This window comes from Papaver somniferum, chromosome 11 (assembly GCF_003573695.1).
Source record: "Papaver somniferum cultivar HN1 chromosome 11, ASM357369v1, whole genome shotgun sequence".
NCBI lineage: Eukaryota > Viridiplantae > Streptophyta > Magnoliopsida > Ranunculales > Papaveraceae > Papaver > Papaver somniferum.
The window spans coordinates 35,080,983-35,094,249 of NC_039368.1; the positions used below are offsets into that span (position 1 = coordinate 35,080,983).

The 13,267-nt window shown below is 38.3% G+C and overlaps 1 protein-coding gene across 2 annotated transcripts; it reads left to right on the forward strand.

The window, feature by feature from the left end:
• The first annotated feature begins 7,165 nt into the window (after positions 1-7,165).
• On the forward strand, positions 7,166-11,850 carry LOC113323039 (YTH domain-containing family protein 2-like). Of its 2 annotated transcripts, none has more exons than XM_026571276.1 (9): positions 7,166-7,426; positions 7,866-7,954; positions 8,063-8,204; positions 8,518-8,600; positions 8,766-9,347; positions 9,456-10,040; positions 10,128-10,340; positions 10,422-10,565; positions 10,792-11,850. In XM_026571276.1, exons 1-9 carry the CDS (start codon positions 7,399-7,401, stop codon positions 11,077-11,079), a joined length of 2,154 nt encoding a protein of 717 aa, XP_026427061.1. In that variant the 5' UTR covers positions 7,166-7,398; the 3' UTR covers positions 11,080-11,850. The 2 variants fall into 2 exon arrangements, with proteins under 2 accessions (XP_026427061.1, XP_026427062.1); XM_026571277.1 differs by having other exon boundaries at positions 7,875-7,954.
• The last annotated feature ends 1,417 nt before the right edge of the window (positions 11,851-13,267 follow it).

The following is a 13,267-nucleotide window of genomic DNA, read 5'->3' on the forward strand; positions in this document are numbered from 1 at the left end:
TCCAAAAACAGGGCTCTCAAAAGAAGAGTCTTCGAGCTCCCCTCTTTCACAAGAGAAACTACTAGGTTTTTCACTGACCTAGATTATCTCTTTTCCGAGCCCGTTTTCTAATGACCTCGGGCATATACTAGAAAAACAAAAGAAAAAGAAAGAAATCCTAAAAGGAAGGGAAGTTCTATGCAAACACAAACAAGGCTGACTCCACCACAACAAACCTACTGATTTCTAGCAAACAAAAAGCATGATGGCTCCACTTAGATTATTTCTAGACCAGCTTCTAATCCTTCGAAAGGGAATTCGTTACAATTTAAGAAAACCCCTATGTAATCAATCCGATTTTAAGTAAGTTGAATCGAGACGAGGGAAGCTCAATGGATCTTTGATACCCAAGGCCTCACCGGCGTTACAAGGCGGCGTATTCAACTCACATAAACCATCATGAACTTTGAAGCATGCTTAAAAGAGTAACCAATATTTTTCGAATGACTTTCCTATTAAGCTCATTACCCTATAGGTCTCGTTCTAGTCAAATTTTAGTCTTAGGTTCGCGTTTGGGTTCGTTTTCCTAAGACGGGCAAGAAGGGAACGGTGATGAAATCCGAACCCTTATCTTGTATGGAAAGTCCTTGCCCTTTACTAGGAAATTAAAGCAGCCGTTTTCAAATCCTCAGCATATATGCAAACGAAGGAATACAATAACTCGCTGACAGGGGATTCGCGAGTGTTTCGACAAACTTACTTCCCGTACCTGACGGAGGATAAACCGCTAAAGTCGACTCGGGCCACGACTCATATGTCATGTACGAACCCGAGGGGCCGAGGCGATATCGTAATCGCCGTCCTTCTCTGCAAACAGTTTATATTTAAACCACCCTTCCGTAGGATTTTTTTTAAAAATAAAGTCCCAAAGTCCACAGTCCAAAGTCCAAAAATAAAGTGCAAAAGAAAAAGATAATCTAAAAGAAATTCTAAAAAATAAAATATAATTTTTTTTGTCTCTCTATATCTCTTTTTTTAATTAATTTTTATTCTCCTTTTCTTTCGCTCCTTTCGCTTTGCTTTTACTCCAAATCTTTAAGTATTCACCAAAAGTTTTGGCAAATTTTTCTGTCGCTCCAAATTCCAAAATCTGTAAGGAAAAGACAAAAACCCAAAAACGTAAAGAAGAACAAATAAAATAAAAATGAAAAACAAATAAAAACCTAAAAAAAAAATATCTAAAAACTCTAACCTAAAGACAAGTCCGCGTCGGCGGCGCCAAAAATTGATGTGATTTCAAGTTATTTTGTAGTAGTAGGTTCGTTGAGACTTGTGAAAGCAATAGATTTTAGACTTAATTTTAAAGCAAAGAAAATAAAGCAAATAAATGTTAATTTGAAAATTATGGAGAGGCTGGAGCTAGGATTTCACCATTTATCAATACTTATGTGGTTCTAAATTAATTTATATCATGCAATTTAAACAATTGATTCGATTCTAAAGTATTGCCAAAATCAGATTCCCAAAATATCAAATGTTAGTCGCAAGTATAACGCATCAAGAGTCTAAAACTAAGCATGCATCGTCAAGAGAAAACACATATTGATTAATAAGAATCATTTAATTTATTTTTTATCAATGCAATTAATCATATAAAAATATTGCATAAATTTATAAAATAAATATTACCACATAATTCTTGAAAGAATGGCTTCCTCTGTTGCCCCAAGGATTGGGTTTAGCTCATCATTAGGAAAACACGCTCAAAATTCATTTTTTTATTGCTCAAAGGTGGTGTACAAATGATGAAATGGGAGAAACAATGATAAAACCGGGTTTGTAACAGTTATATGTGTTACAAACTGAAAAGAACAATAGAATAATATTGTCGCTGATTCTGTAGCTCTCGACCCACGCCTGTGTGTCGTTTCCACTGTTGAAAAACGACTGTCTTGGATGGTCTGTTCTTCGCGTTCTTCAGATGATCAGCAACAGAAAAGTATTCCTGGTGGTTCTGATTATCGCCTCTGTCTTCTCCAAAACACTCCCAAACTCTCCATAAACCTTCAATGATATCCCAGCACCTATTTATAACCCAATAACAGCAAAATCTCACGTAATAACTTCAAATAATTCTCCATTATTCTTCACGGCCAGTTTAGGAAATAATTCTAATTGTTGATCTCTACACACGTTCTGAAGCTTCCAAATTGCCATATTTAACTCCTTCATACTCCAAATAGTTGTTAGGGTCTTCCAAACACGTGCAAACTCCTCTGCTGCTCGCGCAAATCCCGTGATATCCTCTTCCGAGAATAAACTCCCATGTTTTCTTATCGCGAGTTATCTAGCCAAATTTAGCCGATTCCAAAGCCAATACCAATCCTGTCTCGACCAAAAGAACATTCCCTAGCAGTTTCAGCCATTGAATCTCAAGAAATCACGCCCAAACCACTAACCCTAATTTTGTTCTTCCGCTGCAAAACTTTCCCGCCAAAACTTGGAATTTGAATGAAGAAGATGGCCTGCCCCTTATCCACGACAAGGGTGCGAATAACAGGTGGCGCCCCAGGATGCCCCTTAGTAACTGGGTGCCCCTTATCCAATCTGAGAGTCCGCATAGCAAATATCCTCCGGGTGGTGTTCCGCATATTTTTTCGAGCCAATTTTTCCAAAAATGTTTTGGCCAAAAATACCTACACACACATAAAACACCATGATTAGTACAAAAATCGAGCACTAACAATAGAGACACTGAGGACAATTCAGACACAAAAATGTGTCTATCAATGATAATTTTGTGATGATGTGAGAAATTATTATACGAGCTGTATGATTCGATAATTCACAAAAATAGGTCGGGGTTCCAGATGTACAGATAATACGTACAGTTCGGTCGATACAGATGGATGCGCAAATTATATGAGTAGGATCCGCGAACTTACTAAGAGCAACTCCAATGGGCACATCAAACAGTTTGGTTTGGTGATTATACACCTACAGTGGGACTGGAAAACCATTAAAACGGATGAGCAAAACATAAAATAAAAGGTTTTACACATCGCGTCTCATACAGAGTCGATCGGCTCAACCTGAGACGACCGGGTTCATAAGAGACGAAGTGCTTAGTGAGCTGAGAATCGTCTCAAATAGAGCCGACTGTCGTTTGACCTTGAGCCGGTCGGTTCATACTGAGACGACAACGACTAGTTACATCCAACAGCTATGAATCATCTTCCTATAAATCGAGTTGACTCTAAACTCACACCTTCTCCACCTTCTACACATGAAAAAGTCTTATAATTCATCTTCAATCTCCCTTTCAACACCCACAAAAATTTATAATTTCACTTCAGTCAAACCTTCCACACCCACCTTATAATTTCACTGCATTATCTTTAAAATAGTTTTTTGTAAAAAATGGCAAGTCAAGAAGATACACAAAATACTGTATCAAAAAGAGTTCGTGGCCCGAAGTTCAGTCTGGATGTAGATAAATCTATCTGTAGAGCTTATGTAGCATTTACGCTTGATCCAATCAATGGGGTTCAACAACCACATGCAACGCTTTGGGGAAAGATTTTTACACAATTCTGTCAGGAAACCGGGAATCCAAAAAACCGCGATGCGACCGAGTTGTCACATCGTTATGGTAAAATTAATAAATATATGAACAGTTGTGTTGCTTTGATGTTGTAGATGAGACGAAAAAGGGGAAGTGGTGATACCGATGTCGATCTGGTAAGTTGCATTAACATACTGTTTAATTGATTTACAGATCCTTTATCAATTTGATGCAAAATGCTAATTTATATATTGTTCAAACTGCAGCAACCAAAAAAAAAGAGAGGAATGACAAATAGCTAGAACTTCTAGTTTTAAGCACGAAGCATGCTTCCACATCCTCGGAAAGCTCAACCGATACAACCCTGATTTTTTGGATGGATATGATGTGCCAAAGGAATCACCTTACGAGACCGGTGGATCCCATCATGGTAGTCAATCCCAGCATGGTGGATCCCAACATGGTTCTCCAAGTTCTCCTTATTCTTCACCATAAACAAACTCACACCCTCACTTCAACACTAGTGCATCAGTACATAACAATTATAATTTGAATGTTAATGGAACGGCTAATGTATGAGAGGGACTCGGTGTGAAAAAAGCCAAAAAGCCCAGATATGAAGCTTAATATGCTGCACAATCATCAAACTCAGGTTCATCAGAGTTGAAACTTCAAGGTTATTTTGCAAAACAAGATAAGAATGATATTGATAAACTAGTTATACGAAATAAAATGGTTTCATAAATGAAGAAAGGTCGTAATGCAGTTGAAAATAATATTTTTAATGCACACATGCGAGGAATTATGGAAATGGAAACTTCTAAGATGAATTGGACACAACTTCGTCTTTGGCAAGATGAATTTGATGCATTCCAAGCACATAAATCCAAGCAACGAGCACCAGCAACTAACGGGTCTTCTTCCTCATAAGAAGACAACGAATAAGACAACCATGAGGAGGATATCGATAATGCCATAACATTGGTATAATTTTTAAAACTCATGACTGTTTAAGTTATTCCATGTAATCCTTTTATTTTTAGTTTCAATTTAATCCTAATTTGCAAATTAAATTATCAGAGTACACAAATCAAACTACCGAAATCAAAGTACATAAATCAAATTACCCTAAAAAAACACTAAATCCTATGAGGGTTTATTATTCCAAAATCATCCCACAAGTGTGCAGTGAGATCCTCCCTTAGTCTTAAATGTAAACCTCTATTTTGAATTATCTCTTCCACCATTCTGTAATCTCTTGCAGGGACACCCCATGCGGGTTGAACTTCTTTTCTCAAATCTTTATTTGGGTAATGAACCCATGTTTTATCCCGTCGAGTTTCCTCGATTACCATATTGTGCAAAATTATGCAGGTGAGCATAATCATGTTCATTTCTATTGGTTTATACGAACGATATGTCCACAAATATAGAACTTTCTTTTCAAAATTCCAAGTGTTCGTTCCACATCCTTCCTACACGCCATCTGTTTTTTGTTAAACAACCGTTTAGCACGAACATATTCCCCATCTGTAGATATCTCATCGTAAGCTTGAACTAAAGTTGACCACTGCAAATAAATTTCGTCCGCCAGAAAATACCGCATGTTATAGTGATTGTCGTTGATGGTGAAATAGGTAGCTGGAGCGCTTCCATACTTCAATTATTCGAACAACGGTGATTTGTGCAAGATATTGATGTCGTTGTTGCAACCCGGAAGTCCAAAAAAAGAATGTCATATCCAACAATCATAAGTAGCTACCGCTTCCAAAACCAGGGTTGGTTTTGTGTAGTGGCTCTTATATTGAATTTGCCAAACATACAAACATCCATGCCACAATCAATGCATGCAATCAAGGCTACATTTCAAGAAAGCCTCTGGCCCGATTGTCATCTAATAGACGAATGACATCATCTTGCGTGGGATATCATAAAAAATGTGGACCAAAATGGTTGACTACAATTTCGCAAAACATTTTGAGATTATCATACGCAGTTGTTTTGGCCATTCGAACGTACTCATCACAAGCATCCGCAGGAAGACCATAACCAAGAATCCTAAGGATTGCGGTGACCTTTTGTTCAAGACTATGCCCTCGTATATTTCATGCATCAAATTGATAGTTAAATTTGGGGTTTACCTGACAAAGCTCTCCAATAACCCGCCTGACCAAGTGATGCGGCATTCGGTAACAACGTTGAAAATCCTCATCGGAGTAGACACTTCAATTAATAAAATAATCACGTACCATTTGTTGGTGACCTTCCTCTCGATATCTCCACGTATATCTTCTCCTCAATAAGCTACCAAAGTTAAGTGTTTTGGATCTCGTGGAATTTACCCGGTGTATAATTGTAGCATTGCGTTAGTTCTGGATCTCTCATCATCTTCCTCACGTACCATTTCCTAAGTTAAGTGTTTTGGATCTCGTGGAATTTACCCGATGTATAATTGTAGCATTGCGTTAGTTATGGATCTCTCATCATCTAAATCTGCCTCCATTTTATCCAGCTGCTGCGTAAATGCTTCTTGTTGATGGAAAAATGTTTCCGCTAATAATTGAATTTATGCATTATCCATTTCAGGATCCATGATGAATGAAATTAATGAAAACAAGAGAGATATAAAAAATTGGAAGATTTTTTTGTACAACAGACAATGAAATGTATTCCAGTGTGTTTATCATTGGTGGATTGAGTGTGTTTATACAAATGTAAAACTAAATATAACCGTTTGGGGCGTACTAAACATAGTCGTTGCCGATCCATAAAAGATCGGTCGATTTATACTGGGACGAGTGTCGGCTCCACTTGAGCCGAGCCTCAGACCAGGTTGAGCCGATCGACCTAATATGGTACGCTCGACTTTTTCTGACTCAATAAATAATTTTCCCGCCGCACAAAATTCAATTTGTCTATCCACCTAGCACCACAAACAAGCTTATTTGCATAGTCCCACTGGACTTGCTGTAACTAGGCCGTGGTGGAGTAGAAAAATTGTTAGTAGGTTCCGTTAATCGTACTTTTTGGTGTAGGTCTCGTACTTATGGACACCATCATTGCCACTTGTACATCGTAATCATAGCAGCCATTTTAAAACAAAACTGGTACCAACTTGTCAAGGTATAAACGTCCATAGAATAACCATCCGGGCAAGAGACAAACTCGCCGGAATGAATCTGGATCTACTCACAAAATCATCATCAATTAAACAAAGCCCTTCAGCCATCAAAATTCCCCTCAAAAATCAAGAGCTTGATGCCAAATTGGTCCATGTCACCAGTAGACACGTACACGACTCAACAACTCAACACAGCCCATGAGCCGACATAAGTAAAATAAAACTCGACCGAATCAACTCAGTGACAATAAAAGAAGAGTGATCTCATACATCCCATAAAAATAGACTTTTATTTTCTTTTATTTTTTAAATTTAATTTAAATCAGTCCCAATTTGAAGGTTTTAACAAGACTAAAATAGGATTAGGGTTTCATAAATAGACCGAAACAGCAAAAAAAGTTAAGTAGGCAACGAAATAAAAAAAATAACAAATAAAAAAAAAATATCTTAGTAGGTAGAGAGAGAAAGAGAAAGCCGTGGTGCTATTTGAATCACCGCTTCTCCAAAGAAGAAACCCTTTTCTTCTCCCCCTAAACCCATAATATTTTTCTTCTCCTCTTGGCGGCTGAAATACGCTCCTTCTTCTAGGGTTTCCTTCTCTCTCCTCCAAAACCCTTACTATCAGTATTTTTTTAGGGTTTACTCATATTCATACCGTCACTCATCTACCTGTACTTCTGCTGCTGCTGTTGTTGTTCAATATCTTTCTATTATTCTAAGAGATCTGTGATCCATGGCGACTGTTGCTTCACCTGCAGATCGTATCCTTTCACTGTTAGGGTTTTGATAAATCTTTATCTGTTTTTGTTGTTGAATTATTGAATTGACCTTCTGTGGGTTTTGGTAGGGTTTATGTCTAGATCGGGTAAACAAACGTGGGGTTGTGCTTGACTGATAGAGTTTTGTATGATAATTATGTGTTTGTTCATGTCGGCGATTCGTTTTTCTCTGTGATGCATCATATCTGTTTGTTTGATGGTTTGTTAGATTATGATTGATTGATTCGTGGTATAATTATAGTATGTTTGGATCTATGAAGGATATGTGTTTTTGAAGGTCTGATTTGTTGATAATTGTAGATGGATCTGATTCAGGAGTCGTGTACAAATTTCGGTGTTAGGTTGTATTCGTTCATAGTGATTTACATGTTCATATGAGTTAATGGGTGAATCTTCGAATTATGTTATTTATTAACTCCAGTTACTACAGAAGCTACAGAAATACTAAAGAATTTGACGTTAGATTCTCAGACCAAGACTGTAGATGCTGCTCCAGAGGCTACTAAGAAGGTAATTTGCAATTTTAATGAATTCCTATTGTCTGTTAAATCAAAGTTGCTATTCTCTTTGTGAAGGAATTTGCTGTTAATATTTGTTTTCACTTGTGTTATTTTTCAGCATGGCTCTGTAGATGCTGGGGATGCAAATGGACAGATTCAGTCACAGGAAAGGGCCACACCTCCTATTATTCAGGACTTCATGGATACTTCTATGTGCTATGTTCCTGGTGCATATCCATCCACAGCTTATTATTATTCAGGTAAACTTTGTTTCTTCTATTCCTATTTGTAAGGATAAGAAAATAAAATGACATCAGTTGTATCAGTGAATATTGATACCTTTGTTAAGGAGGGAAACTTGTTGAGCTGAGCTGGCAAAGTAAACCTCTCGCCAGCAGTGTTCCATGGAGTTTTACTTCCGAGCTAGTTGATGACAGCTTTGATCACTCCATTCACCTCTCTGTGTGTGAAATGATTTCCACTTTTTGAAGAATTATTGTCTTATCTGCTTGTATAGCACTTGCAGATAGTTTATTGTTTGGGGTCTTACTCTTTTCTTATGTGTTTTTCCAGGTGGTTATGAGAATGGTATGACTGGAGATTGGGCAGACGATTACTCTAGATATATGTCTCAAGATGGAGTGGATATGACACATGTATGGTTGATGTTTTTGCTCCTTAGTATTTATTAAGGATTAGTTTTTCTGTCTCGATTTGATTTCACCTGATGTGTATTCTTTCTTCCTTTCCTTAGCTGTTTATTTTAGTTTAAATTGTTCTTAACTAGTTTATTATGTGGTATTACTGTGATTTTTATACAGGGAGTTTATGGGGATAATGGGTCATTGCTTTACCACCATGGATATGGATATGCTCCCTATGGCGCCTATAGTCCAGCAGGTTCTCCTGTTCCTACCATGGGACATGATGGACTGTACGGGCCTCAGCACTACCAGTATCCTACTCCTTACTATCAATCACCAACACCTCCTCCCAGTGGACCGTATTCATCTAACCAAACTTCTGCTGCGCCAACAGATGTTCCCACTTTAGTTGCTGCAGACCAGCCCCCAGTATCAGTAGAAGCCGTCAATGGAAATGCTAATGGTGTCTCGAAAGGAAGTGTTGGTGGAAACAATAATAATGGGGCTGCATCAGTAAAATCTGCCAATTCCAATTCTACTCTGAATTCAAACTTCTCTTATGGAAGAGGAAGCGTTCCTACTTACCCTGACCCAAGATCTAGTTATGATGGGATGAGACCTTGGATAGATGGCTCAGTTTTTCCAGATGGCCAGGCCAGGCCTGCCACAAGTAGCTCTCTCTCTTCAACTGTTTCACATATCAATGGCCTTCAATCAGGAAGAACTCCGAATCTCCGATCTCTTCCTCCCAATCTAATGGTATGTCAGGGTTGTCTCAGTTTCTCAAGTGTGATTTTTTCTTAGCATTTAATTATTATACAAAATATCTGGCTGGTAATCTAATAGTTTCTTTCATCTGATTGACAGGGTTTGCATTCCCAAAGGCCAGCAACTGGCATGACAACCTCTGGTTATATGAATAAATTCTATCCTAGCAACAGATTGTACGGCCAATGTGGGAACGGTGTTAGAACTGGTTTTGGATCAAATGGTTATGATTCAAGGACAAATGGACGTGTCTATTATCCAGTTGATAACAAGTACAAGCCAAGGGGTCGGGGCAACGGGTATTATAGTTACGGTAATGAAAACATGGATGGACTGAACGAGCTTAACAGAGGTCCAAGGGCAAGAGGATTTAAGAACCAGAAGGGATTCACACCAGTCACCTTAGCAGTTAAAGGTCAGGTTCTCCCAACCAGTGTTGTGAACGAAGAAAAAGATGCTTCAACTGTGGCTCCAAACAAAGAAGAGTACAACAAGGAAGACTTCCCAGAGAAGTATACTGACGCAAAATTCTTCATTATTAAATCATACAGTGAAGATGATGTGCACAAGAGCATTAAATACAGCGTTTGGGCTAGCACTCCAAACGGAAACAAAAAGTTGGATTCTGGATACAAGGAGGCCCAAGAGAAGCCTGGTGGTTGCCCTGTATTCTTGCTCTTCTCTGTGAGTATATTCTTTCATTTTTGGCTGTTTGTTTTGTATGATTGTTTTTTCGATGACTTAACTAAGGGTTCCTTCGTTGATATTTAGGTTAACACAAGTGGTCAGTTTGTTGGGCTTGCTGAGATGACTGGTCCTGTTGATTTCAATAAGAGTGTCGAGTACTGGCAGCAAGACAAGTGGAATGGTTGTTTCCCTCTGAAGTGGCACATAGTCAAAGATGTACCCAACAGTTTGTTGAAACACATCACGCTTGAGAACAATGATAACAAACCTGTGACAAACAGCAGGGACACTCAAGAGGTGGGAATCATTTCCAACTCGTAATTATGTAGATAGCTCTATTAATGTTAATGGTACCTTAGTCGGGCTTTTCTTTTGCAGGTCAAATTCGAACAGGGACTTCAATTGATCAAGATCTTCAAAGATCATACGAGCAAGACATGCATCCTTGATGATTTTGGATTTTATGAAGGCCGCCAAAAAACAATTCAAGAGAAGCGTGCCAAACAACAGATCCACAAGCAGGTAATACACCTTGCTATAAATTTCTTTCAGAAGTCTTGACAATACCAAGGCAGATATGGGTTTCTCCTTTTTTATTCTGCCACTTCATGAGTATAATTGGGTAACACTTTAGAGGGTAATTGCTTGAAACTAGGCACCAAATGAGTGGTGTTACATCACATTTGTGTTATGAGAGTCGACTTGCTTTTGATTATGGAGAAGTCTTATTGGGGTCCTATGTTTGCAGGTTTGGGATTCAAAACCCACCACTGAATCTGCTGTTGTAGACACCAATGAAAAGGACAAAGAAGGTGCAGGTGCGAATGGGAAGGTGAGTTCGCCAACTCCATTAGAAGCTTCGTCAGTGTTGGTTAATGAATCATCTGTAATTGATGGAGAGGCGACAAAGCAACCGGAAGAGAATGGGTCAGTAAAAGTGTCTGCAGATGCCCCCAAGGGTGCCAAACCAGTTGTGGCAACAACAGAGAAAAGGGTGCTTTCAAATGGGAATGGGGTTGTAGCAAATGGATGCTAGATAATTCAGCTCTTGGTCCCTTTTCTTCCTTAACGCCAGTTAATAGTCTCTTTTGAGGAAGAGGAGGGAATGCTCTCTGTGGATGATCGCCAGTTAATAGTCTATTTTTAGTATACAACAGTGGTAAACGCTGTCCGGCTTGTCCAGGATACATGTGGAGTTTTTGCATCTGTGCACTACTACAACATCAAAGAGGCAATAAAATGTGCAGGAGGGTTTAAGATTGCCCTCAGATTTTTCTGAGAAAATGTTATTAATGGCAGGTTCAAGCTCTTCATCATTTCTTCTTTCTTAAGATATATGGGAGTAGTCAAGTCTCTTTCTTTGGCTAACTTGTCCCTTGGCATATTAGGATTAGATTTTTGTGGTGGTGGTTTTTTCTTTCTTTGCTATTCCTTGTTTTTTTATAGGTAATGACTGGAGAGACAGCTCCTGACAGGTTTTAGTTTTCTTTTGGGTGGGGTTTTTAGGTTTACTTATGAAATCTCCTTTATCAGTTTTTGTTCCCCTTATTTTCTTTTCTTCAGCTTTGTGGCTTTCTTGTTTTAATTTTTACTTTTGTTATCAATCTCCATCTTGATGTAAATCTACTTCATTACTGTGTTTCTATGTCCAATAGTAGAGGTGAAAGGGCTGGACTGATGGATAGATTTTATCAGATTTTGGGGGTGGGGAAGTGTCGGAAATTTGGATAGTTAATTCTCTCATTTCAAGTGATTTTGGAATTAACTGAGAATGGCAAAATTCCTTTGCAGCACTGGTATTATCCATTATTTAATGCACTTTTGAGTCTGCCTTTTGGTTAAAGATGCGATGACAAATTCCTTAACAGTTTTTTGTTGTAATGTATCACTTCAGCATGGTATAGTTATGCTATAAGTTCTTCGATTGAAAAGTCAATTTAGGATAGACATTCATTTTTTCTAAAATTTTCTATAACATAATTTCTTAAATCATAACATAACTTTTTAAATCATTGTAAATTGTTAGACATTGTAAAACACTCATCTTGACAATGTCATCCTAGTAAGCTTCTGCATGATTCACTATTTTTGGCTCTAATGGATCTAAAAGTTACTAAAAATAATGCCATTAGAGATGAACTATTCCCCCTGAATTTAAGGAAAAATTGGAATAAAGATGTCTTGTTTGTGTTGACATCTAAGAAACACACACAACCACAATTGAAAAAGCTCTAATTTCCTTATATTGAGTCTGTCTTTTAGTGAAAGATGTGATGTCAAAACACTATTGGGAGGTGGCTTTAAGCGCTGGGCCCATCAGACTATATCCCAACTCCTCAAAACAGAAGTGCCCGCACCTATCACCACAACCCTCTGCTTCCTATTTTGGTCTTTATAGATAATCAGAAGGGCGCGTTGTATCGTCAACAACAACCAAATCCGACAAGTGTAATCCAAATGGCCATCAAACTCCATCAGGAATATTCATGGGCCCAGAGCCACCTCCAACCGGTGCTCTCTGGAATGCAGCGATATGCAAACACTGCATAAAGAACAATCACAACTTCAACCACTTTTGTGGAATGGCTCAAGCCCCACTCAGATTGGATCAAAATCAACATGAGTTACCCCAGAATCGCAGGAGCATGTATTATATGTCGAAACGAGGAAACCAACATAATGCTAGCAATAACACAACCGCTAGGCATCACCACAGCACTTGCAGCGGAAACTTGGGCCATGCACATCGCTTCTAAAATAACGACGGAACGAGGATGGCCAAAGGTTCAATTTGAAACAGATTCAAAAAGTTTAATGACATTTCTAACCACGCACACCGACGCCCCATGGTACATATCTAATCTGGTTGTGGTTGCAGAGATCAAACAAAGACTCACCCAAATCCAGCAATACACCATTAGACACGTCTACAGAGAAGGAAATCAAGCAGCAGATGATTTAGCAAATCGAGCAGCGGATGGTTGCTCCATAGGGAGGCTCACAACCATAACATGAGAATATGCAATTTCGCAGTCTATAAGTTCTATTGCAATTTCATGCTTCAAAAAAAATATCACTGAAAGAAGGCGTTCCTTATTATTTTATTGCTGTAATGTATCACTTCAACACAATTATGCTATAAGTTCACACTTCTTCGTGCCACTTTATTTACCCAATCAATAACATGTTTATACGGAAAAATTCCTTTCAAATTTGGATATGGC

Coding starts and splice junctions, on each gene's coding strand:
- LOC113323039 (XM_026571276.1), top strand. CDS start 7,399: ATGGCGACTGTTGCTTCACCTGCAGATC. Junction 9,348..9,455: donor CTCTTCCTCCCAATCTAATG/GTATGTCAGGGT, acceptor TCTGATTGACAG/GGTTTGCATTCCCAAAGGCC. Junction 10,341..10,421: donor ACAGCAGGGACACTCAAGAG/GTGGGAATCATT, acceptor TTTCTTTTGCAG/GTCAAATTCGAACAGGGACT.